General features: G+C 41.7%; 1 protein-coding gene across 2 annotated transcripts in view; it reads left to right on the top strand.

Annotated features, from left to right (window-relative positions):
* lin9 (lin-9 DREAM MuvB core complex component) overlaps positions 1–27,314 on the top strand; it is a 156,545-nt gene that overhangs the window by 90,882 nt on the left and 38,349 nt on the right. For both annotated transcript variants that reach the window (XM_073056107.1, XM_073056108.1), the window contains exons 3-7: positions 3,026–3,120; positions 14,380–14,487; positions 15,595–15,728; positions 15,823–15,948; positions 16,936–17,093. In XM_073056107.1, the coding sequence (XP_072912208.1) occupies positions 3,026–3,120; positions 14,380–14,487; positions 15,595–15,728; positions 15,823–15,948; positions 16,936–17,093 (621 nt within the window). The remainder of the gene's footprint in view (positions 1–3,025; positions 3,121–14,379; positions 14,488–15,594; positions 15,729–15,822; positions 15,949–16,935; positions 17,094–27,314) is intronic.

Raw genomic sequence — 27,314 nt, 5'->3', positions numbered from 1 at the left:
TGAGAGTGGAGAAGGGAGAAGTGGTGACAACGAATGAGGTTCCTACAATGTGTGGCTTTCTAGTAATTACCCATTCTGACTCTGCCTTTGTGTTCTTAAGCACAGGCGTGGTCACTTACTGAATGCATGCTATCCACATTCGACCAATATAACATCCACTTATGTTCCTATAGGCTCTTTGAAATGCCACATTCAGTTAGAAATGGCTCTAAAATTTAACTATGGTGTTTAGTCTAAAAGCTGCTCATATTTTTAAGAAAAAGTCTGAGCAATTGTTTCAAAAATTGCTGGAACAAATGGTAACATTTTCCAGATGTACAGCACGTCAGTCAAAAGCTGTAAAAAAAAATTAAATGCTGGGTTAAGATTTGATTAATCTGAACTGATTGTGGTCTTTTGGGGTATAGCTGCAGCTATTTTTTTAAAATTTATGACCAGAAGAACTCTGCTGGTCGTCATCATACGCCATCTTGGGTACAAGATGACTTACTTCCACTTCATTTCTGGGGAGGCTGATTAGTCCTGAATGGGGCCTCCAGATGTGGTTATAAATGATTGTTGTTTTGGTTATAACACATTCTTTCCATTGTTTACACATCTTTTTAGAATACCTCAATGCTCAGTGCCACGCCAGCTGTTCATTTTCATTTCTGCTGACACATTTACACTGTTGCTATGGGAAGAATCCCTGTCTCCACTTTAACACAAGTTTTCACTCTTGGACCATGAGTGTGTGCTACCTGAACCATGTTGTAAAGGTAGTAGAGCTGAAATGGCTAAGTTCAAGGGATCTATTTGGACAATGCTGCTGTTGTGTACTTCTATGCTTGGGCTCCATTGTGAATTTTGAAGTACATAAGCAAGGGAGTAACAATCTTTGAGATTTACCAGGATGCTGTGATGATTGGAGAGCACATCATTTGAGGGTAGGTTGAGTGAGCTAAGGCTTTTCTATATGAGGTAAAGGAGGATGAGTGGCGACTTGGTAGAGGTGTACAAGATGATAAGAGGTATAGATCAAGTGGATATCTGGAAACTTTTCCCAGTGCAGAAATGGCAAATATGAGTGGGGGATGGGGGGGCTGAATAATTTTAAGGTGATTGGAGGAAGGTATAGTGTGGATGTCAGAGTTCTTCTGGTCATAAATTTTTTTAAAATAGCTGCAGTTCAGATTTGCACATATAAAGTGGATGTGTGGAACACCCTGCCAGTGGTGGTAGAGGCATATAAAAAAAACTTTTAGATAGGCACATGCATGACAGAATAATAGGGAGCTATATAGGGTAGAAGGGTTAGATTGATTGTAGAGTAGGTTAAAAGATCAGAATCAGGTTTATTATCACCGATGTATGTTGTAAAATTCGTTGTTATGCAACAGCAATACAGTGCAATACACAAATATACTATAAATTATAATAAGAAAGAAGCAACCTGCACTTTACAGCAGTTGTTCAGAGAGAAGTCAGTGGAAACTTCCAGTGTATCACTCGGAATACAGTCACTGGAGAGGAGGCTCAAATGTCAGTGGCGTCTTTCAATATCAAATGTAAGTAGCAGTACTTTCTGGGTAGACAAGTTTCAAATCATAATGGGTTCCAAATTTACATGCAGTAATGCTAAGAATTTTCTGGGTTTTTTAGGGATTAACATAAGAGGAGAGTTTGATGGGCTATGAGCTTGTACTTGCTAGAGTTTAGAAGAATAAAACCTATTATTCTTCCTATACAGTGGACAATGAGATGATATTTCTTATAGTGGGAGAATCCAGGATCAGAAGGCATAGTCTCAGATTAGAAGGACTTCTCTTTAGAACAGAGATGAGGAGGCATTTCTTTAGCCAGAGTATGGTGAATATATGGAATCTATTGTCACAGATCACTGTGGAAGCCAAGCCATTGGGTATATTTAAAATAGAGATTGATAGGTTCATGACTGGTAACGGTGTCGAAGGTTACGGGAAGAAGGCAAGAGAATGGGATAATAAATCGGCCATGATGGGATGGCACAGCAGACTCGATGGGCTGAATAGCCTAATTCTGCTCCCATGTCTTTTTTTTAAAATAAATAGTACATAAAGAGAGCAGAAATAGTGAGGCAGTGTTTATGGGTTTGTTGTTCATTCAGAAATTTGATGATAGAGGGGAAGGAGCTGTTTCTGAAACATTGATTGTAAGTCTTCAGGCTCCTGTACCTCCTCTCTGGTAGAAATGAGAAGAAGGCATATCTTGGTTGGTGGAGTCCTTAGTGATGGATGCCACCTTTTTGAAGTATAGTCTTTTGAAGATGCCCTTGGTGGTGGGAAGGCTAGTGTCTGTGATGGAGCTTACTGAATCTGCAACTTTTTGCAGCTCTGTCTGATCCTGTGCAGGGCCCCTCCATCCTAGACAGTGACGGTACATCTGTTGAAATTTGCTCGGGTCATTGGTGTGCCCTCTTCATATTTGCATCAATATGTTGGACCCCGGAACTTGAAGCTGCTTTTTCTTTCCAATGCTGATCCCTCAATGAGGACTGATGTGTGTTCCCTCCACTTCCACTTCCCAAAGTCCACAATCAATTTCGTGGTCTTACTGATGTTGAGTGCAAGATTGTTGTTGCAACAAAACTCAACCAGCTGATCTATCTCTCTCCTATATTCCTCCTCCTCATCATCTGAAATTCTGCCAACAGCAGTTGTGTCATCGGCAAATTTATAGGTGGCACTTGCATTGTGCCTAGCCGTACAGTCGTGGTTGTGGAGAGAGTATAGCAATGTGGGCTGAAGGGTCTGTACTGTGCTGTAGTATTCCATGTTCTAACCTTTGTATATATAGTAGTCTGTTAGTTGTGGTGTTGGGGCTGTACATCAAGATGTGGTATTAGATTTCTGGTCTACTTGACTAATATGCTAGCTGAGTCTGAGGAGTGTCTCCACATTTTGATGAATACCTTACACCCTTGTACATTTATCAGGTACTTGCACGGGAAAGGCTAAACATGCTAAGATGGTTTCAGCACTGATTCTGACATTTTTTGGTCCAACAGAGGGAAGCTTGTCCAACACATGGAATGAGAAGTTCATTGCATTACCCAAGACTCCTCCATGGAAAGGAAGGAACTCCTGCTCTTTTGTTGAGACTGTAAGTCACTTTGTTTTATTTTCCATTATTGCAATTCTTAATGTACGATGGTTCTCTCCATTCTGTCAGTCATCACTCGAAAGGCATTTGACAATACTGAACCAGTTTTGTGTGTGGTTCAGGTTACCCTATTACAGAGAACATGTGGAGGATTTGGAGAAGTTGCAAGAGGCTCACCAGGATGTTGCTTGGATTAGAGAGTATTCGCTACAAGAGGAGGTTGGACAAACTTGGATTGCTTTTTCTGGGATGTCATAGGCTGAGGGGAGACCTATTAAAATTTTATAAATTATAAGAGGCAGAGATAGGGTAGATGGTGAATATTTTTACCCCAGACTGGAAATGTAAAATACTGGAGCAAATAGCTTTTTAGCTGTGAGCGGGAAGTTCAAATGGCTGTGCAAGGCAAGTATTTTTCTTACTCAGTGAATAGTAGGTGCCTGAAACTTGCAGGTGGTGGGAGCAGATGGAAGAGTGACTTTTAAGAAGCTATTAGGCTGGCACATGAATATGCAGAGAATGAAAAGAAATGGATGATTGCAGGCGACAGCATTAGTTTGATTTGGCAACACAGTTGGCACAGGCACCATGGGCTGAAGAGTCTGTTCCTGTGCTGTACAGTTCGATAGTTTAATTAATTTCACTTACTGATGGTGGAAGTATCCACTACTGACTAACCAAGGCAGACCCATAAACAGTAAGATGGCCCCTGCTTCAGTCCTTGGACTCTGTTGAATTAACTGACATTGGGTTGTGCACTTGGCAGAGATTGGAGAGGTGGTTGGATGGAAGGCCCAGCTGGTGTGACCACTAAAAGCAAATTCTCATCTGGAGCGCATCAAATTCGATTAAAAGGACAGCATCTGCATTCAGTCAGGGCTCTGTGGATGACCCAGCCTTTGGTACACAGAAGAGATAATGGGCAAATCATCAGACCTGCTGATCTTACTGGATTTATTGTGCATGGAAGACAAATGGAAGATTATCAAGAATTTATAGACAATTTATTTACTTTTTGTTGTAGCATTCATGCTTAACAGGATTGTACCAGTTATTCTTTAGAGTAACTAACTGTCAGTTAGTTACTTGCACTTCACTTGCATAAATGGCTTGAATTTTCATTCTGTAAGATAAAATGATCATCTTTGGAGATTTCCATATTAATATTAATTTTAACATTTTTCAATAGTTCCTCTTATTAATCTGTTTTTATTTGCAACTTTTAAAAAAACTTATTTAAATTTTGAATTAAGTGATTTTTAAACTTGGATTGCTGATCTTAGCTCCAAGGTCATTTATATATAGTAAGTCTGTACTAATACCTGTGGTATCATCTGCCCTGGGTGGGAATTGATGACACCTTCAATGGTTTTTGTTTTATATAAAGAAGAAAGTTACAATGTATCACATATCTATGTAGCCTGTTAGATAAGTGGGAAGTTGCTGTATTTCATAATTGAATTTAAGGGTATATTACACACTGCCAGCAAAGGAATTAAGTGTGCAGCATGCAAATCTGTTGGGTCAGTGGTCTTATGTAAATATAAATAAGGTGTAACAGGAAATGTCATTAATAAATGTAGCACTTAAAGGTGTGTGCTCTATCTGTGACATGAGCAGTTTATAAATTAATGTTACAGCAGGGGGCTTCATGTATTGGCAATCAGATCTCACAATCTGTCTCTGCTGGTTGGTCTCAGTCTGTCAAGCTGCTTAAAATCACTGAGGAGCCAAGAATAAGCCTGGAATCAGTTTATAAACAGCTTTGTGGGGGTTGTGAGCAATGGTGCAGGAGCAGCAGGATGCACCAGACTTTAAATGACAAGGGTTTTTGCAAAAGTTTCAAAGTTTGCTGATAGTATCATCTGTTTCGTGTACATTCTGTTGAAGCTGTGAAATTTAATGCCTTCCTTCTACCTGCAGGCTTTTAAAAGCCAAGCTTAGTGTCAGCAATTCACATAATACTCAGGTAGATCTGGAATAAAAAGTCAGTATCAGCAATAATAACTGTAAAATTTGTAAATTGCTTTTTCCCTCCATAGATGCTGTCTGACCCACTGAGTTCCTCCAGGCTTTTGTGCATTGCTTCAGATTTCCAGCCTGTGCAGTCTCTTGTGGGAGCAGCCATAATGTGTGTGGATAGGGTTAGAGTGGGGAACTGAAGCTTTGGCTCAAGAGGCTTCAACAAGAAGAGGCTGAAGCTAGTTTGAAGGTTCTGTCAAGTTTCTTTTTATTTATTTTTGCATAGGTGAAGTAGCAAGAATGGACCCCAGGGCAGTGGTGTGCTCCGCTTGCACAATGTGGGATGTCCCTGATGGCTACATCTGTGAGTTGCATCTGGTTGCAGCTTCTTTCAGACCGTGTTCGGGAGCTGGAGCTGGAGCTGGATGACCTACAGTTCATTCAGAAGAATGAGAGGTCAATAGATAGGATCTACAAGGAGGCAGTCACACCTGTTGCAGGAGGCAGGAAGTTGGGTGAATGTCAGGAGAAGAAAAGGGAATAGGCAGATAATACAGAGTACCCCTGTGGCCGTTCCCCTCAATAACAAGTTTGGAAACTACTGGGGGAGATGACCTACCAGGGGAAAGCTGCAGCAACCAGGTCTCTTGTACTTAGTCTGGCTCTCTGGCTCAGTAGGGAAGAGGGGAGAAAAGGAGTGCACTGGTGATAGGGGAGAGCGGACAGGGCAGTGATCTCTGGACTGCTGTCCATGCCACACACCAGTAAGGGTAAGGATAGGATGACAAACAGATGAATGTTTGGATGAAGAATTGGTGCAGTGTTGAAGACTTAAGATTTCTGGATCATTGTGATCCCTTCTTGGGAAGGTATGACCAGTACAAAAGGAATGGTTACACTTGAACACAAGGAGACCAAAGTCCTCGTGGGCAGGTTTGCTAGAGCTATTGGGAAGGATGTAGACTAGGTTAGCAGGGAGATGGGAACTAGACTGACAGGTCAGAGGATAGAGCCGTTGATGTAAAGTAGACACAACATATAGAGAGACTGTGAAGAAGGAATGGCAGTAGATAGAGCATAAATATATGCAATCTTTTGGATGGGGTGAAATGTATGGACTTTAATGTGGGAAGTATCTGGAACAAAGGTGATGAATGTAGAGTATGGGTCAGTAAGTGGAACTAAGAGGTTGTAACTGTTACAAGATTATGAGAGGCATAGATAGGGTGGATAGTCAGTACCAGTTTCCCAGGGCACCAATAGCAAACACCAGAGGGCATATGTACAAAATTAAGGGAGGGAAGTTTAGGGGAGACATCAGGGGTAAGTTTTTTGCACAGAGGGTTGTGAGTGCCTGGAATGACTTGCCAGGGATGGTGGTGGATGTTAAAGCATTAGGGGTATTTAAGAGCCTCTTGGACAGGCACATGGATGAAAGAAAAATGGAGGGTTATGGGGTAGTGTGGGTTTAGTACTTTTTTTAAGGATTATATGGGTCGGCACAACATGGAGGGTTGAAGGGCCTGTGCTGTGCTGTAGTGTTCTATGGTTCTATTACAGAGACTTGGCTGTCATGAGGGTCAGAACGGCTGCTGGATGTTTCAAAAGGGACAGGAGGGAGGTAAAAGAAGTGGGAGTGGCATTAATACTTGGGAATATTATCTTGCTGCAGTAGGGAGGACCTGGAGGGATCATCTACTGAGTCAGAGTGGGTTTAACTCAGAAACAGGAAGGGAGTAATCACTCCGTTGGGAGTATTCTATAGCCCCTCCCCACCCCCACCCCGCAATAGCAACTGAGACACGGAGGAGCAGATCAGTAGACAGGTTTTGGAAAGATGTGAAAATAACCTGTGTAAGTGCGTGGATGTCAGCGAATTAGACCAGCAGGAAGGCTTTAAAAAGAAGACTGCTTTATAGAGGGGGCATGAGAGAAGAGGGAGACAGAGTAGGAGGGCTTTGGCTCACCAGGGTTTCAAAGATAACGCGTCAAGGCGAGGTAAGTTACTTGTGAGGAATACCAACAGGAAGTATGTGTTTGAGGCTGGTGTTCTGTTCTGGGTGTCAAGATGTGGGAGGTCTTGGAGACTCCCAGCCTCCCGGAAGGCCACATCTGCGTCAAGTGTGTCGAGCTGCAGCTCCTTAGAGACCGGGTTAGGGAACTTGAGATGCAGCTTGATGACCTTTGTCTGGTCAGAGTAAGTGAGGAGGAGCTATAGGCAGGTAGTCACACCGGGGCCTGGGGAGACAGATAAGTGGGTAACAGTCAGGAGAGGGAAGGGCAAGAATCAGATACTAGAGAGTACCCCAGCGGCTTTCCCCCTTAACAGTCTGTGCTCCTGTTTGAGTACTGTTGGGTGGGAACAGTCTACCTGTGGGAAGCAACAGTGGCCGCACCTCTGGCACAGAGTCTGGCCCTGTGGCTCAGAAGGGTAGGGGAAGGAAGAGGATGGCAGCAGTGATAGGGGACTGTATAGTTAGGGGGTCAGACAGGCGATTCTCTGGATGGAGGAGAGAAACGCAAATGATTGTTTGCCTCCCACTGATCACGTCCACGATATCCTGAAGTGGGAAGGTGAACAGCCAGAGGTCATGGTACATATTGGTACCAGTGACATAGGTAGGAAAAGGGAGGAGGTCCTGAAAACAGAATACAGGGAGTTAGGAAGGAAGTTGAGAAGCAGGACCTCAAAGGTAGTAATCTTGGGATTACTGCCTGTGCCACGTGGCAGTGAGAATAGAAATAGAGTGAGATGGAGGATAAATGTGTGGCTGAAGGATTGGAGCAGGGGGTAGGGATTCAGATTACTGGATCATTGGGACCTTTTTTGGGGCAGGCGTGACCTGTACAAAAATGACAGGTTGCACTTGGATACAAGGGGGACCAACATCCTGGCAGGGAGGTTTGCTAAGGCTTTTGGGGAGAGTTTAAACTAGAATCTCTGGGGGGTGGGAACCAAATTGAAGAGATTGAGGAAGGGATGGTTGGCTCACCAATCGAGAAAGCTTGGAGACAGTGCAAGGAGGAGGAAAGGCAGGCAATAGAGAAGGGATGCGCTCAGACTGATGGTTTGAGATGTGTCTATTTTAATGCAAGAAGTATCATAACAAAGCGGCTGAGCTTAGAGAGTGGATCGGTACTTGGAGCTATGATGTTGTGGCCATTACAGAGACTTGGATGGCTCAGGGGCAGGAATGGCTACTTAGAGTGCCAGGCTTTAGATGTTTCAGAAAGGACAGGGAGGGAGGAAAAACAGGTGGGGGCGTGGCACTGCTGCTCAGAGGTAGTGTCACGGCCGCAGGAGAGGAGGAAGTCATGGAGGGAGTCTCTGTGGGTGGAAGTTAAAAACAGGAAGGGGTCAATAACTCGGTGTTTTTTATAGACCACCCAATAATAACAGGGACATCGAGGAGCAGATGGGGAGACAGATTCTGGAAAGGTGTAATAATAACAGGGTTGTCATGGTGGAAGATTTTAATTTCCCAAATATTGATTGGCATCCCTTAGGTGGGGTGGAGTTTGTTGGGTGTGTTCAGGAAGGTTTCCTGACACAATATGAGCATGTAGATATTAAGAAAGAGGATGTGCTGGAGCTTTTGGAAAGCATCAAGTTGGGTAAGTTTTTAAAACTTTGCAATTAGCAAAGGAAAAGGGGGGATGGGGCCTACCTTCTCTTAGAGATTATTCTTTTGCAGCACAGTTGAGAGTTGTGATATGTTGGTGCAACCCATCATATGACGCTCAATGGAAAAACATTGAGGAGTGGGTACTTCCCATCCCCATACAAGCAATTTTGGCTGATAACAACCTGCAAAGGTACATAAATACTATTGATAACCCATGGGTGAAATTGACTCTTAAAATATGGAAAACTACTATAGAAGAATATAATCTAGAGGGAGATATTGCAATTCTTAAATGGTGTGCATATGACTGATTTTACACCAAATAAACTCGATGCTAGATTTAAGGATTGGACAGCAAAAGGAATAACAGTTCTTTGCAACATAATGAAAGAAGGAACACTGTTCAGTTTTGAAATGCTTAAAGAGAAACACTTAATAGAAAAACAAGATTTTTATCAGTATTTACAGATGTGACAATATGTTAATAAGACACTTAAAAATGTAACCAAGGCAAATACATGCTTGATAGAGCTCTTTAGAAAAGCATATAATTCAGATAATGGTAGTAGAATCATTTCAAGCATTTATAAGGGGTTGTCAAATCTTAAAACACATTCGACTTCATACATTAAAACAAAATGGGAGAAGGAAGGAGGGATAATTATATCTGAGGAAGAATGGACAACAATATGGAGGTATCAATGGAAGTGTACCAGTTCACAGAAATGGAGGGAGTTTGGATGGAAAAACTTGATAAGATATTTTATTACACCCTCTCAGAAATCCCATTATGATAGTAACCTCCCTGTTTGCTGGAGAAATTGTGGAAATCAAAATGCAAATCATTATCATATTTTTTGGGACTGCCCTGTTATCAAAAACTATTGGAGGGGGATACACAATGCCCTACAAGACATCTTTAAATGTGAAATACCCTTAGAGAGTAAGACCATATATTTTGGATATATACCTCAAGAATGGTTGAAAAGAGATAAATATTTAATGAATATACTGTTGGTGGCTGGTAAAAAGACTCTTACTAGGAAATGGTTATCACAGGAGAGCCCAACTTTAAATACATGGATGGAAATTACAATGGACATTTACAAAATGGAGAAGATAACAGCATCTGTTAATCATAAGCTGGAACAATTTGATTCATACTGGGGAAAATGGTTTAACTACATAATGCCTCATAGGCCTGATTTTATTCTCACAAATCAATAAATCTGTTGTTTAAAAAAAATCACTCCCTACTTGTACATAGTTCTTTCCTTTTGCTTGTTTTTTCTTTCCACTCTTTTCTATAAGTGTATACCTCAGATAAATACTTTGTGGAGATTTGTGATATATATGATTATGTGATATATATGTACAATGTCTGAAATACATCTTATGGAAATGTTTGTTTGATGATGAACTTCAATAAAAAAATAAATTACAAAAAAAAGGAATAGTCAGCATGGCTTCGTCAAAGGCAGATCATGCCTTACAAGCCTGATTGAATTTTTTGAGGATGTGACTAAACACATTGATGAAGGTAGAGTAGTAGATGTAGTGTATATGGATTTCAGCAAGGCATTTGACAAGGTACCCCATGCAAGGCTTATTGAGAAAGATCCAAGGGGACATTGCTTTGTGGATCCAGAGCTGGCTTGACCACAGAAGGCAAAGAGTGGTTGTAGACAGGTCATATTCTTCACAGAGGTCGATGACCAGTGGGATGCCTCAGGATCTGTTCTGGGACTCGTACTCTTCATGATTTTTATAAATGACCTGGATGAAGAAATGTAAGGATGAGTTAGTAAATTTGATCTCACAAAGGTTGGGGGTATTGTGGATAGTGTGGAGAGATGTCAGAGGTTGCAGGGAGACATTGATAGGATGCAAAACTGGCTGAGAAGTGGCAGATGGAGTTCAACCCAGTTAAGTGTGAAGTGGTTCATTTTGGTAGGTCAAATATGATGGCAGAATATAGCATTAATGGTAAAATTCTTGGCAGTGTGGAGGATTAGAGGGATCTTGAGATCCAAGTCCATAGGACACTCAAAGCTGCTACACAGCTTGACTGTGTGGTTAAGAAGGCATACAGTGCATTGGCCTTCATCAACCGTGGGATTGAGTTTACGAGCCAAGAGGTAATGTTGCAGCTATGTGGGGCCCTGGTCAGAACCCACTTGGAGTTATGTGCTCAGTTCTGGTCACCTCACTACAGGAAGGATGTAGAAACCATAGAAAGGGTGCAGAGGAGATTTACAAGGATGTTGCCTGGATTGGGGAGCATGCCTTATGAGAATAGGTTGAGTGAGCTCTGCCTTTTCTCCTTGGAGCAATGGAGGATGAGAGGTGACCTGATAGAGGTGCATTGATTGTATGGATAGTCAGAGGCTTTATCCCAGGGCTGAAATGGCTAACACGAGAGGGCACAGTTTTAAGGTGCTTGGAAGTAGTTACAGAGGAGATGTCAGGGGTAAGTTTTTTTTACGCAGAGAATGGTGAGTGCGTGGAATGGGCTGCCGGCGACAGTGGTGGAGGCGGATACTATAGGGTCTTTTAGGAGACTCCTGGAGAGGTACATGGAGCTCAGAAAAATAGAGGGTTATGGGTAACCCTAGGTAATTTCTAAAGTAAGTACATGTTTGGCACAGCATTGTGGGCTGAAGGGCCTGTATTGTGCTGTAGGTTTTCTGTGTTCTACATCTATAACAGGGTTGTTGTCATGGGTGACTTCAACTTCTCTAATATTGATTGGTGGTTCCTTAGTGCAAAAGATTTAGATGGGGCAGAATTTGTCAATTGTGTCCAGGAAGGAAGTCTGACACACTACGTAGACAGACCAACTAGAAGAGAGGTCGTGCTGGATTTAATACTAGCAATGAACCTGGTCAGGTGACAATCTCTTGATGGGTGCACGTTTCGGAAACAGCGTTACCACAATTCTCAGACCTTTAGCATAGCCTGAGATAGGGATAGGAGCATTCAGCCTGGGAAAGTATTTAATTGGGGAGGGGGAATTATGATACTATTAGAGAAGAACTTTGGAGTTGTAAATTGGGAATGGATGTTTTCAGGGAAATGTACAATGGAAATGTGGAGGTAGTTTAGGGAACACTTACATTGGGATTCTAGATAGGTATATCTCATTGAAGCTGGAAAAAAGGGAGCATGAAGGAACTGTTGTTGACAAGAGAACATCTAGTCAAGAAAAGAAAGAAGCATACTTAAGGTTTAAGAAGCAAGGATCAGATGGGGTTCTTGAGAGTTATAAAGTATCCAGGAGAAACATTTGCAGAAACATATTCTGATTTGGGATAGTCAGTGTAGCTTTGTGAGCGTCAGGTCATACCTCACGTGCCTGATTGACTTCTTGAGGAAGTAACAATTGAAATTGATGAAGGTGGAGTGGTGGATGTGTGTATGGATTTTCATAAGGCATTCAACAAGGTTTCCCATGGTAGGTTCATTCAGAATGTGGGATCAGGGAATCCAGGGAAACTTGGCTCTGTGTATTCAGAGTTAGCTTGCCCTCAGAAGGCAGACGATGATAGTAGGTGGAGCATATTCTGCCTGGAAGACTGTGACTAGTGGTGTTCCCTGGGGATCTGTGCTGGGACCCCTGCTCTTTGTTATTTTTATGTGACTTTGATAAGGAAATGGAAGGATGAGTTAATAATTTTGTGAATGACACAAAGATTGATGGTGTTGTAGATAATGTAGAAGGTTGTCTTAGATTACAACAGGACATTGATAGGATGCAGAGCTGGGCTGAGAAGTGGCAGTTGGAGCTCATTCCAGATGAGTGTGAAATGATGCACTTTGGAAGGCTGAACACGAAACCAGAGTGCAAGGTTAGTGGCAGGATATTTAGCAAAGTGGAGGAATGAGATCCATGTCCATCAATCTCTCTAAATTGACGTGCCTTTTGATAGGGTGACTAAGAAGACATCTGGTGTGTTCGCCTTGATTAGTCAGGGGATTGAGTTCAAGAACCAGAAGGTAATGTTGCAGTTCTCTAAAACTCTGGTTAGACCACACTTGGAGTATTGTGTACAATTCTAGTCGCCTCATAATAGGAAGGATATGGAAGCTTCAGAGAGGGTGCAGAGGAGATTTACCAGGATGCTGCCTGGATTAGAGAGCATATCTTATGAAGAAAGGTTTTGGGAGCTGGGGCTTTACTCCGTGAGCAAAGGATGAGGAGAGGTGACTTGATAGAGGGATACAAAATAGTAATACACGGATAGAGGGAATAGCCAATGGCTTTCTGCCGGGGCTGTAACAGCTAATTGCATTAAAGATGACAATTTTCAGGTGATCTAAGGAAATTATTGGTGGGATATCAGAAGTAGGAGCATAACAGTTTGCATGACGCTAATACTGCTCAGGCTGTTCTGGAGTTTGCGAGTTCAATTCTGGTGCTGTCTGAAAGGAGTTTGTACATTCGCATGAATGGTGTGGGTTTCCTCCAGGTGCTCTGGTTTCCCTCTACAGTCCAAAGACATACTGGTTAGTAGGTTAATTGGTCATCATAAATTGTCCTGTGATTAGACTAATACTAAATAGCTGGTTGCTGGGCAATGCAGCTCTTTGGGCTGGAAAGGCCTGTTCCATGCTGTATTTCTAAATAAAAACAAATAATATATAAATAAATCGTCAGAGCATGGAACGCACTGCCAAGGGTAGTGGTAGAGGCAGGTACATTAGGGACATTTATGAGACTCTTAAAAGAATAGAGGGCTGTGTAGGAGGGAAGATGAAATTGATCTTGGAGTAGGTTAAAAGGTCAGCACAACATTGTGGGCCAATGGGCCTGTACTGTGCTATAGCCTGTTCTAGGTTGGGGTTAAAACTCATTTGGTTTGCCAACGTTTATTAAGGTAGGAAATCTGTAGTCTTATCTGAAAAGGTCGACATGTTAATGTTCCAAGCAATAATAGCAGCTAAACCCCACCTTTAACAGCCCACGAGAATGATCTAACAAGTCATTAGATTTGAGGTGATTTGGGGAAGGGACCATAAATCTGGACCTGAATAAAGATCGTGCTCAGAGTTTAGGTTGATATTCCCTATTCGCAAATAGGGCTCTACCTGAGACTACTGTCCCTTCTGATCTATTTCAGTCTGATTGAATAAAGCAAACACGAGGAAATCTGCAGATGCTGGAAATTCAAGCAACACACATAAAATGCTGGTAGAACGCAGCAGGCCAGGCAGCATCTATAGGAAGAAGTACAGTCGACGTTTTGGGTCCTGATGAAGGGTCTCCACCTGAAACGTCAACTGTACTTCTTCCTATAGCTGCTGCCTGGCCTGCTGCGTTCCACCAGTATTTTGTGTGTGTTGATTGAATAAAGGTTAGTTCACTCCAGTAAGTCCAAATATGAGTCAGAATGGTACCCAATTCGAAAACCCATGAGTGCCATCTTTAGTTTGGATGGTGACCAATTGATTTTAGTGTTCTCTGTTTTAAAAGCGAGCCCATGAATCCTGTTGCAGATCACTGTCTAGGCTAGGGAAAGTGTGTGAAACTGGAACAACACCAGCTATGATGTCCATGTTAAATAGCACATCACTAATTTTCTTTATGGGTTGTGGCAATCCAATATTTCCATGTTTGTGTCGGAAGGCTTGCTGCATTTGGCTGTTCTTATAAAATGTTCAATCTACTTAGCCAACAAGAAGCACAAAGAGGAGCCGACTCTTCAATGAAGAGGACGAGAGGCAACTGCAGAACACCAAGTCTCCCAAGAGGAACCAGCGTATTGCCATGCATCCTCAGGTGGGACCTCCTTTGCTTTAAGCAGACCTGTTTTGTAACAGATTGATGCTGTTTCAAAATCAGCCACGTAATTTACAGGGTAAGAGGCACCTTGTCTTGGTTTAAAGGCCAGTTGCTGGCTTTTTTTCCAATCGCCTATCAGCCTTAAAGAAGTTTGTCAATCCTCCTGCCTCTCCATCCTTGTTTAGCAAGGGACTGTTCTCTGTCATTCTTCAGAGAAGTGTATCTGTTAACATGCTGACAAAATGCTCTCAAATAGGATAGTGTGAAATGATGTCAGATTTTGAGTGCTCCCTGTTCTTACCAAAGGATGGGGCCCTGTAAAAGTCATGATAGAAAAACCTAAAATCCATGATCTTACCATCCAGGTGAATAGCTCTTACCTGGATATAGTACTGAGCCTGACAAATAGTTTTGGGAGGAACCTTAATCTCATCTTCAGTATCAGAGCTGAAAGAGCCTAGTCAAGTCCTATCAGCCTTGAAAGGTACTGAACCAAGGGACTTTGTATGATGTGGAACATTGCTAAATGCTAATTAAGCCACAACTGGGCAAGAGGGGACTAGTTCACTCTGACAGCAGACGCTGAAACAGTGATAGTATAGTACAATGTTCTGTGACCACCACAGGCAAGAGAGGGGGCATTGAACCCAAAGGATTCAGCTCAATTAACTGATATTTGGATCTTAAAGTTTTGAAGGAAGAGATTTTGTTTTTGAAAGGATTGGCTATAGTTAGGCAGGTCATCCATTCTTGTCCATTATTTACACTAAATATTTTACCATGAAGATCCACCACACTCTCCAATAACATCCCACAGCACTCTGCATCTGCATGACCTCACTTTCCTGTAATTGAATGCTTGCTCTTGAAGCTATTTCTTAGCTATTTTAATATCTCCATTCCTTGTAAGAGAACCCTTAGTGTAAAGTAGAGGGACACGTAGCAATTCAGACGTCAGTGACAACATGGAAATCCTTGGACAGCTGGAGGTTTGGGGCTGGGGTAGACTATATGTGGGTGTCGGATTCAAGCTTTCTTGACAGTATGCAAACCTACATTCTTGGACTCTTTCACCATTTTCAATTCTCTATACTCTCTCAACAGAAATTTTCAGCGATCTTGGCAACACCAGACAAGAAGGTAGCCCAGAAGATAGGCTTACGTCTACGGAATCTGCTGAAGCTGCCTAAGGCGCACAAGTGGTGCATCTATGAATGGTTTTACTCAAACATTGACAAGTATGCTAGTTCAGACTCTCTTAACTCTGTCTACAAGCTCTGGTTCCTTACCTCTGGTGTATGTGTGTAAATCCTGGTCTGTTCCATTTCCTAGGCCACTTTTCGAGGGGGATAATGATTTCTGTGTATGCCTGAAGGAGTCCTTCCCAAACCTAAAAACCAGGAAGCTAACCAGAGTGGAGTGGGGGAAGATCAGGAGGTTAATGGGGAAACCGAGGCGGTAAGTGCTGTGGAGGGAGGTAGAGATCTGAATACAGTGCTTCTCTCATTAGGAAGGTCAAGGCAAGGGGTGAAATTGGATTTTATCTTTGGGTTGTCAGGAGTAAACTAAAGCAGCTGGTTTATTGAAAACATCACCAGGGTGACTCAACCCCTACCCCCTTCCCTGAGGGGTGACTTGCCATCTCAGTTACATGGTGTAAAGTTGGTGCCTGTCAGTAATAAATTAAATCCTGCTACATCATTCAAGTCACTGGAATGATAAGAAGATGGATTTGTTTGCTGTGGTCATTGGTTGTGCTAAACTTCATTAGAAAAAGGCAAAAAGGCATTAGAAATTTTGCCATTAAGCAGGGGGCAAGTATGTTGGACCCAGCCAGGGTCAGGAAGTATGTGATGACATGGTTGCCATTGCTTCTGTGTAGATTCATCAGCTTTTTATTTTCCCACTGGCTTGTGCTGAGGCAACTGTGTTGGAAGTACCGAGGCAGTCACTTCTGAAGCTTTCCTCGAGCAATCCAAAACCACTTCATGCGCCTATCTGATGAACTGCATTCTCTGTGGGAAAGCATCTGGATATTTCACCCTCAACCCATCCCAACAAGCATGCAGCACTCTAAATTAAAGCCACTGCCTTAATTTGTCTGCATTACAGAGACAAACAACAGTAAAGACATGAGTTAATGGACTGAGGGAAGAGCAATACACTAAATACCACCAATATAGAAATGACAGAGATGAAAAGATCAAGAATAGATGTAAGCTGGATTCTTGTATTAACCACTGAGTTGCTTATTCACAGTGGACTAAGAGTCTCTTGGCACTCTGTGCCCTAGATATTGGAAAACAAAACAGCATGAGGTAAAAAACAAAGGTTTTTATTTCATTTTTATGGCAACCCACACGAGGTCACATTCAGTAGCCTGTTGATTACTGTCATTGAGTTAGAGGCACACTTGGTGTTGTAACACTTTCTCCTGTGTTGCAGCTGTTCAGCAGCTTTCTTTGCAGAAGAGCGGTCTGCCTTGCAACACAAGCGACAGAAGATCCGACTCCTGCAGCAGAGGAAAGTGACAGAGCTCTCCCAGTACAAAGACCTCCCAGATGAAATCCCATTACCGCTAGTTATAGGGACAAAAGTTACCGGTAAGTCCATTTCCAGAGACTAATATTCCGTTTGCAACGCCAGTTCAGCAGCTGCAGTGTTGTAAACATATATAATAATGTTTTTATTCCTGCTTCTCCATTTACCAAGGTGTTTTTTTTAGGATAGCGGGTTTCACTTGTGAGTGGATATTGGAAAGATTGGATTTATTTTCCTTGGTGTAGAGGTCACTGAGGAAGGACTTGTAGAAATATACTAAATTATGAAGGTGATTTGGTTTATTGTCATATGTACCAAGGTACAATGAAAATATTTTGTGTGCTATCCATACTATATTTCAGCACAGCAGTTCATTGAGATAGTACAAGGGAAAACAATAACAGAATGCAGAATGAAGTGTTAGTTGCAAAGAGAGTGCATTGGAGGTAGACAATAAGATGCAAAGCCATAACAAAGTAGATTGCATGGTCAACAGTCAATTTTATTGAACATGGGGATGGTTCAATAATCTTACAGCAGCAGGGAGGAAGCTGTCCTGGAACTTGATGGAAGTGCTTTCAGAGTTTTGAATCTTTTGTCTGATGGAGGGTACTGAAGAGGGTGGGTAGTGAAGAGAAAATGTATAGGAGAGAGCAGGAAACATTTTCTCACAGTAGAGGAGTCTAAAAATAGAGAACATTTAAGTTTGTGGCCCTTTTCAAGTTCAGCCACAAATCCTCAATTTGGCCTCTCTGGGACATTAACTCTGTTGTTTTTAAGCCAGTCTTGTGTAGTTTTGGCTTAATGCTTGGGGCCACTGTCTTGCTGGAAAACGAATATTCTCCCAAGTCACAGTTCTCTTGCAAACTGCATCAGGTTTGCTTCCAGGATTTCCCTGTATTTTACTGCATTCATTTTACCCTTTACCTTCACAAGCCTTCCAGGGTCTGCTGCAGTGAAGCATCCCCACAGCATGATGCAGCCACCACCATGCTTCACAGTAGGGATGGTGTGTTTTTTGATGATGTGTGGTGTTAGGCCTACGCCAAACACAGTGTTTAGTCTGATGGCCAGACCTCAATTTTGGTTTCATTAGCCCATAGAACCTTCTTCCTGCTGACTTCAAATTCTCCCACATGCCTTCTGGCAAACTCTAGCTGAGATTTCATGTGAGTTTTTCTCAGCAGTGGCTTTCTCTTTGCCACTCTCCCATAAAGCTGCGGCTGGTGAAGCACCTAGGCAACAGCTGTATGTCTCTCCCATCTCTGCCACTGAAGCTTGTAACTCCAGTTGTCATAGGTCTCTTGGTACCCTCCTTCACTAGTCCCCTTCTTGCACAGTCACTAGTTTTTGAGGATGGCCTGCTCTAGGCAGATTTATAGCATTGCCATATTCTTTCCATTTCTTGATGATTGACTTTACTCCAAGGGATATTCAGTAACTTGGAAATTTTCTTGTAACCATCTCCTGACTTGTGCTTTTCAATAAACCTTCCGCGGACTTGCTTGGAGTGTTCTTTTGTCTTCCTGGTGGTAGTTTTTTCTTGGGATACTGACTCACCAGTAGTTGGCCTTTCAATTTTTACTACAATCATTTGAAACACCTTCTCTGTACAGAAGTGTCCAGAAATAGATCTCCATTTAATTAATCTTGTAACTTCTAAACCCAATTGGCTGCACCAGTGGCAAGTATGATGTTGTGGCCATCTCTGAAACTTGGCTAAAGCATGGCTCCCATTGGGAGTTGAATGTCCAAGGATATATAGTGTATTGGAAAGATAGGTTAGTAGGCAGAGGGGATGGAGTGGCCCTGTGTATAAGAAAAAATGTTAAATTATTAGAAAGAGATGACATAGGATCGGAAAGTGCAGCGTCTCTATGAGTTGAGTTAAGAAATGACAAGGGTAAAAGGACCCTAATAGCAGTTGTATGCAGGCTTCCAAACAGCAGCCAGGATTTGGATTGCAAATTACAGCAGGAGATAGGAAGGGCAATGTCATGATAATTGTTGGGGATTTTAACGTGAAAGTGGATTGCGAAAACCATTACTGGACCTCAAGAAAGAGAATTTGTAGAATGTCTAAGGGAAGGCTTTTTAGAACGGCTTATTGTTGAGCCCACAAGGGGATTGGCTGTTCTGGATTGGATGTTGTGCAATGATAAGAGAGTTTAAGGTTAAGGAACCCTTAGAGAACAGTATGATCGAGTTCACTTTGAAATTTGAGAAGGAGAAACTAAATTCCAATGTGTCGGTATTCCAGTGGAATAAAGGAAATTAAAATGGCATGAAAGGGGAACTGGCCAAAGTTGACTGGAAAGGGACACTAGCAGGAAGGACAGCAGAGCAGCAATGTTGGAGTTTCTGTGAAAAATGAGGGAAGTACAGGTAAGAAGAAATTTTCAAATGGAAGAAGGACACTGCCGTGTCTGACAAGTGAAGTTAGAGGCAAAGTAAAAGCAAAAGAGAGGACAAACAGGAAACCAAAGTTAGTGGGAAGATAGAGGATTGGGAAGCTTTTAAAAACTTGCAGAAGGAACTAAGAAGGTCATTAGGAAGGAAAAGATGAATTATGAAAGGAAGCTGGCGACTAATATCAAAGAAGATACTAAAAGCTTTTTAAAGTATATAAAAGAGAGTTGAGGGTAGATATAGAACTAATAGAAAGTGATGCTGGAGATATTGTAATGAGAGATGCAGGGATGGCAGAGTAATTGAATGTGTATTTTGCATCAGTCTTCACAGTAGAAGACATCTGCAGTATACTGGGCATTCAAGAGTGTCAGGGAAGTGAAGTATGTGCAGTGAAAATTACAACTGAGAAGGTACTCAGGAAGCTTAATGATCTGAGGGTGGATAAATCTCTTGGACCTGATGGAATGCACTCTCGAGTTCTGAAGGAAGTAGCTGGAGAGATTGCAGAGGCATTAACAGTGATCTTTCAAGAATCGATAGATTCTGGCATTGTACTGGATGACTGGAAAATTGCAAATGTTACTCCGTTATTTAAGAAGGGTGGGAGGCAGCAGAAAGGAAACTATAAACCTGTTAGCCTGACATCAGTGGTTGGAAAGTTGTTGAAATCGATTGTTAGGGATAAGATTACGGAATATCTGGAGGCACATGACAAGATAGGCCAAAGCCAGCATGGTTTCCTGAAAGGAAAATCCTGCCTGACTAACCTACTGCAATTTTTTGAGGAGATTACAAGCAGGGTAGACAAAGGAGATGCAGTAGATGTGGTGTACTTGGATTTTCAGAAGGCCTTTGACAAGGTGCCGCACAGGAGGCTGCTTAGCAAGACAAGAGCCCATGGAATTACAGGGAAGTTACTAGCATGGGTGGAGCATTGGTTGATCAGCAGAGTGGAAATAAAGGGATCCTATTCTGGCTGGCTGCTGGTTACCATTGGAGTTCCACAGGGGTCAGTATTGGGACCGCTCCTTTTTACGATGTATGTCAATGATTTGGACTATGAGATCAGTGGATTTGTGGCTAAATTTGCCGATGATACTAAGATAGGCAGAGGAGCGGGTAGTGTTGAAGAAACAGAGCCTGCAGAGAGACATAGATAGTTTAGGGAATGGGCAAAGAAATGGCAAATGAAATGCAATGTTGGAAAGTGTATGATCATGCACTTTGGTGGAAGAAATAAACGGGCAGACTATAAGTTAAATGGGGAGAGAATTCAAAATGCAGAAATGCAAAGGGTCTTGGGAGTCCTTGTGCAAGATACCCTAAAGATTAACCTCCAGGTTGAGTTGGTGGTGAAGAAGGCAAATGCAATGTTGGCATTAATTTCTAGAGGTATAGAATATAAGAGCAGGGATGTGATGTTGAGGCTCTAAAAGGCACTAATGAGAGCACATTTGAAGTATTGTGTGCAGTTTTGGGCTCCTTATTTTAGAAAGGATATACTGATATTAGAGAGTGTTCAGAGAAGATTCACAAGAATGATTCCAGAATGAAAGGTGTACTGTATGAGGAACATCTGGCAACTCTTGGGCTATATTCCCTGGAGTTCAGGAGAACGAGGGGGGATCTCATAGAAACATTCTGAATGTTAAAAGGCCTGAACAGATTAGATATGGCAAAGTTATTTCCCATGGTGGAGGAGACTAGGACAAGAGGGCATGACTTCAGGATTGAAGGACGTCCATTTAGAACAGAAATGTAAAGAAATTACTTTAGTCAGAGTGTGATAAATCTGTGGAATTTGTTGCCACGAGCAGCTGTGGAGTCCAAGTCATTGGGTGCATTTAAGGCTGAGATAGATAGGATCTTGATTAGCCAGGGCATAAATGGGTATGGGGTGAAGGCAGGGGAGTGGGGATGACTGGAAGAATTAGATCAGCCCATGATTGAATGGCGGAGCAGACTTGTTGGGCCGAATAGCCCACTTCTATCATGAACTGCTTGCTTCAGGTCTTTCCACAACATTTCTATAGGTTTAAGGCCAGGACTTTGACTCAGCCATTCCAAAACATGAATTTTCTTCTTTTTAAACATTTTGTTGTTGATTTACTCTTGTCTTTTGAATCATTGTCTTGTTGCATCATCCAACTTCTATTAAGCTTCAGGTGATAGACTGCTATCCTGACACTCTCCTGTAAAATATCTTGATGCAATTGAATTCATTGTTCCCTCAATGATTGCAAGCTGTCCAGCAAAGCATCCCCAAACCATGAAGCTCCTTCCCCGTACTTCACAGTTGGGATGAGGTTTTAGTGTTGGTGTGCAGTGCCCTTTTTCCTCCAAACATAGAAATGTACATTTCTGCCAAAATTAACTTTTGACTCATCTGTCCACAAAACATTATCACAGTTTCTTTTTGGAGGGCAGAAATTTCCTCTGTGGTTTCATTCCATGAACACCATTTTTGTTCAACGTTTTTCTTATAGTGGACACATGAACAGAGACTTTAGCGAGATCTAGTGTTTTCCTATTACCCTTGAGTTTTTTTCACCTCTTTTAGCATTGCACGTTGTGCTCTTGGTGTGATCTTTACAGGATGTCCACTCCTAGGGAGAGTAGCAACGGTATTGAGTTTCCTCCATTTGGAGACAATTTCTCTTACTGTGGACTGATGAACACTCAGGTCTTTAGAAATGCTTTTGTAACTTTTTCCAGCTTCATGCATCCCTACAATTCTTCTAAGGTCCTCTGAAAATTGTCAGTTAAGACATGGTGCACATAAACCGATCAGTCTTGAGAAGAGCAGGCTTTGTCAGTAATCTGACTTTGTGTGCCTTTTGTATAGGACAGGGCACCTCTGCAACCCACACCTCCAATCTCATTTCATTGATTGAAACACCTGACTCCAAATAGCTTCAGTATATACTTTTTTCAACAAACACATATTAGATCATATTTTTCTCAATAAATTAACAAGTATAATGCTTTGTGTTATTTATTTAATTAATTGGGTTCTCTTTATCTAGTTTTATGACATGTGAAGATCTGATCACATTTTAGGTTATATTTATGAAGAAATAGAGAAAATTCTACAGGGTTCACAAACTTCCTAGCACCACAGTATTACTACTTCAAATATTAGCCATTTTTGTTTCATTTCCTTTAAATATAGTTTCCTGTTTTGTCATTGCCATGTGCCTTTGTAGCTTGCTTTATTCAAAGGTTTCAGATTCATTTAAATCAGATTAAGTTTTTATATAAAGTTTTGTTATATTATGATCTCTATTCCCTAAAAGTCCCTAACAATTAGATCATCAATTAACCTTTTTCATTTAGCCATGCCTTATCTAAAGAAGTCTGATTCCAGATTGATTCCTCAATTCACTGATTCTGAAAGATATCCATTATATACTTCAGGAATTCCTTTTATCCACGATTATTGCCCTTTAGTTTGCCCAGTCTGTTGTTTTTAAATCCTTCAATATTGCGTGATCATTATACAATTTGATCTGCACCTTTGATTACCACTATTTAGAGGGCTATATAAATCACCCAACAATGTATGAAACTAAAACTATTGATATTGTTCAGAAAGTGACAAAGATGATTGACGAGGGTGGAGCAGTGAATGTTGTCAACATGGACTGGTCCAAAAAATTTAAGTCACACAGGATCCATGGTAAGTTGTTAAATTGGATCTAAAATTGTGTTGGCCAAAAAGACAGAGAAAATAGTGGTTTAGGCTTTTTTTTCCTCTAGCTAGAGGTTTGTGACCGGTGATGTTCTACACTGACAGTGCTGGAACCCCTGTCTGTAATATATAATGAAGACTTGGATGAAAGTGTACAGTAAGTGATAATCAATTGGCTGGAGTGTTAGAGATGTATTCAACCACTCAGTTTGCCAGTTGGAAGTACCTATTTGTTTCAAGCAAGCTTCTGTCATACTGGCACCCAAGAAGAACGTGGTAACTTGCTTCACTAACTATAATCCAGTCGCACTTACGTCCACTGTGATGAAGTGCTTCAAGAGTTTGGTCTTGAAGCAAATCAACTGCTGCCTGAATAGGGACTTGGATCTGCTCCAATTTGCCCACCATCTCAACAGGTCAATAGCAGATGCCATTTAGTTGGCTTTTCACTCAGCTCTGGAACACTGGTCAGTGAAGGACCGTACATAAGGATGCTCTTCATTGACTGCAGCTCAGTATTTAATACTGTCATCCCCTTGAAACTCATCACTAACCTGAAAGACCTGGCCATGATACCTTCCTGTGCACTGGATCCACGATTTACTCACTGGCAGACCCCAGTCAGTACAGATTGGCAACAGCATTTCTGCCACAATCACCATCAACAGAGGTGCACTACAAGACTATGTGCTTAGCCCTCTGCTTTACTCACTTTATACCTATGATTGTATAGCTAAGGACAGCATCAAGACATATTCAAGTTTGCTGATGTTAGTCAAACCAAAGGTGTCGACAAATTGGCAAGGAGATTGAATTCTGATCAAGTAGTGCCACAGCAACAACCTCTCACTCAACATCAGCAAAACCAAAAAACTGCAGGAGGAGGAAGCTGGAGATCCATGAGCCAGTTCTCATTAGGAGATTGGAGCTGGACAGAGGCAGTAGCTTTAAATTCCTTGATGTTAATATCTCAGAGGATTTGTCCTTCAACCAGCATGTAAGTGCCATCATAAAGAAAACATGACAGCACCTCTACTTTCTTAGAAGTTTGCATAGATTTGGCATGTCACCAAAAGCTCTGACAAACTTGTATAGATGCATAGTTGAGAGTATCATGACCTGGTGTGGAAACAGCAATGCCAAATAATGGAAAAGACTATAGAAAGCGCTGGATACAGCCCAGTCCATTACAGACAAAGTCTTTTCCAGCACTGAGTACATTTATCTGGGGTGCAGCCACAAGAAAGCAGCGTCCATAATTATCAAAGACCCCACCATCTAGGCCATGCTCTCTTCTTGCTATTCCCATTGGGCAGGAGGTACTGACCCTCAAGTCCCACACCACTAGATTCAGGAACAAGTTATTGCCCTAATGCTAAATTTACTTTGATCATTGACCTTTGTAGTTGGTCTCTTTAATAAGTTTTAAAATGATGCAAATTGATGGCGAGTACTGGACGGGGAGGAAGGTTGTCAGAACATGCAACAAGATATCGAGCAGTTGAAAATTTGGCTAAAGAAATGGCAGATGAAGTTTAATCCTGACAAAGTGTAAGGTCAAGCATTTTGGTGAGCTAAATGCAAAAGGAAAGTATTCAGTAATGGCAGGACCCTAAGGAGCATTCGTATCCAAAGGATCGAGTGGAAGTCCATAGCTGCCTGAAAGTAGCAAGACAAATGGGTAGGATGATAAAGAAAGGTGATATCATGTTAGCATTCATTGCCAGAGTGTTTAATATATAACTTGAAGAGTTATGCTGCAGCTGATAAAACCTGAAAGCACATACTGTCAGTCTCAAGGACAGCTTTGTGGGACTGTCGAACAGCTCCCTGTGTGAAAGGATGAACTCTTGACCACACAATCTCACAATCTCCCTTGTTCTGACCCTGCATTTTATTGTCAATCTGCACTGCATTTTCTCTGTACCTGTTACACTTTACATTCTGTTATTGTTTTTCCTTGTACAATGTTCTGATGTGATGAAATGATCTGTATGGATGGCAAGCAAGACAAAGTTTGTTTGTGCTGTCACAATGATAAACCAATTTACAGTACTTGGGTAAGGTACATTTGGAGAATTGTGTGCAGTTTTGGTCAACACACTATTAAAATGATGTGGAGGCTTTGTAAGGGGGTGTAAAATAAGTTCACTAAGACATTGCTTGGATTGGAGGGTTTCTTTTAGGTAAAAGGAGAGGTTGGACAGTTTGGATTGTTTTCTCTGGAATGTCAGAGGCTGAAAGGTGATGAAGAGAAGTATATAAAATTTTGAAAGACATACATAGGATAAGTAGTCTTTTCCACAATGGAAATATCAAGCACTAGAAGGCAAACCTTTTAAGATGAGAGGGGGAAAGTTTAAAGGAAATTTGTGAGGTAATTTTTGTACACAGAGTAGTAGGTGCCTGGAACAGGTTGGTTAAAGGAGATACAATAGTGATGTTGAGGAAGTAATTAGATACATGCATAAACAGATAGGGAATAGAGACGAAGTGCAGGCAGACGAGATTACTTTAAACAAGTATTGTAGTTGGCGCAGACATGGTTGGCTGTTCCTATACTCTCCTCCTGTATTTCCACTTACCACTTTCCAGCCTTCAGTTTGAATGCAGACACGTTAAAGAATATATAGTATATCAAATATCGGTCAGATATTAAGACAGCAAAATAAACCTACTGAACTAAAAACAAAACACATTATCTACATATGCATCAAAATGTGAGTTGAAAAATATATAAATGGACAATATTTGTTGTTTCTTTAGCATTTTGTGTTTACTTTTTACTTTACTCTGCATGTAAATTCTGTAAAAGCAAATTATATTCCATAGCTCAGATTTTTGGGTTGTGGTTTATTAATTCCAAAAAAGTGAATTTCTGCAACCTGAGTGGTCATAATGCAAGCTTGCCTGTATCCTTTTTCCTGTTGTGGTTCTAATTGGAAGTATCTGTAGCCCCCTGGTAAGCCTCAGGCTCGCTCAGCTCGCTTCTGTCTAGGGGGAGCAGCCTTCGGCCCCGCCAGACTGTGCAATCAGCTTGTGTAGATGCTGTGTGATGTCCCCACTGCGCCAAATAACAGAAAGTACACCATATGCGATTAAATGATTACACTTTATAGATCTTACTGGAACTATGTACTTAATAGAGATACAATATAAAAGGAAAAGTAAAAGGTGGCAAACTTATCAAAGTTCAGCTACTTTGTGCATAACCGTTGGAGCTCAGTTAACGAAGTCTTCTTGTCACCATTCTATCCCCTCCGACCCCGACCCGCCACCTGGGACCAACAACGGTTGTCGACCAGACGCTCTACGCGAATCTGTCCTCGTCTCCTCTCCCCGCCGATGACACTGGGCCTCAGACTCCCACCTGGGGTTCGTTCCGTCGCCCAGCTTACAGCATTGCGTCTCCTCTCTCTCTCTCTGTCTCCATCGCCTTCTCCCCAAAAGTCCGCGCAACAATAGCTTACAGATCCACAAGAAAGAATAACATCTATCTCAATTGGTTAATGTGGTAAACTACATATACCTGTCTGGACACGCCCCTCTGCTGACTGTGCCTGTGGCTCCTCCCACAGTCCCCTGTATAAAGGCGATTGGAGGCACTGCTCCTCCCTCAGTCTCCAGGATGCTGTGCTCCTTTTTGCTGCTAATAAAAGCCTATCGTTCACCTCCCGTCTCCGAGAGTTATTGATGGTGCATCAGTTAACAAAAGAATACAATTCTCATTATCAGTAATTATAACCCAAACAAGTTGCGAGAAAAAGCACTCTCTCACCAGTTAACATAACAAAGAAGCATTTTTACTTTTAACACAACAAAGAAGCTATTTTATTAGCCTTAGCAGTAACATAAAAGAAGAAACCCCTTACATATCCTGTAATATTCCTGGGGAACCTGGTTAGCATTATATTTCTTCACTCCAGCTTTGCTTTGAGGTTTCTCTTAAATGTCCTCTCCCCTTTCTCACACCTCACCAAATTTGTTAAGCTTGAGACATTGTTCACAACTTAGTCATTTTAATTCACTGAAACTCTGATCTCATCTTTGGATTTCAGCATTCATTAGGCCTGAAGTTGCAGTTGTTTGTCTAGTGCAATGTTGCAAATATCAATGGATCTGTTTCCATTGATGTCGCGGTAATGAGGGTGAAACTATGGACCTTTAAACTTGGGATATT

This window comes from Hemitrygon akajei, chromosome 9, assembly GCF_048418815.1.
Source record: "Hemitrygon akajei chromosome 9, sHemAka1.3, whole genome shotgun sequence".
Classification (NCBI taxonomy): Eukaryota; Metazoa; Chordata; class Chondrichthyes; order Myliobatiformes; family Dasyatidae; genus Hemitrygon; species Hemitrygon akajei.
Note: the sequence above shows the minus strand (reverse complement) of the source record. Positions and strands in the feature narration are given on the sequence as shown.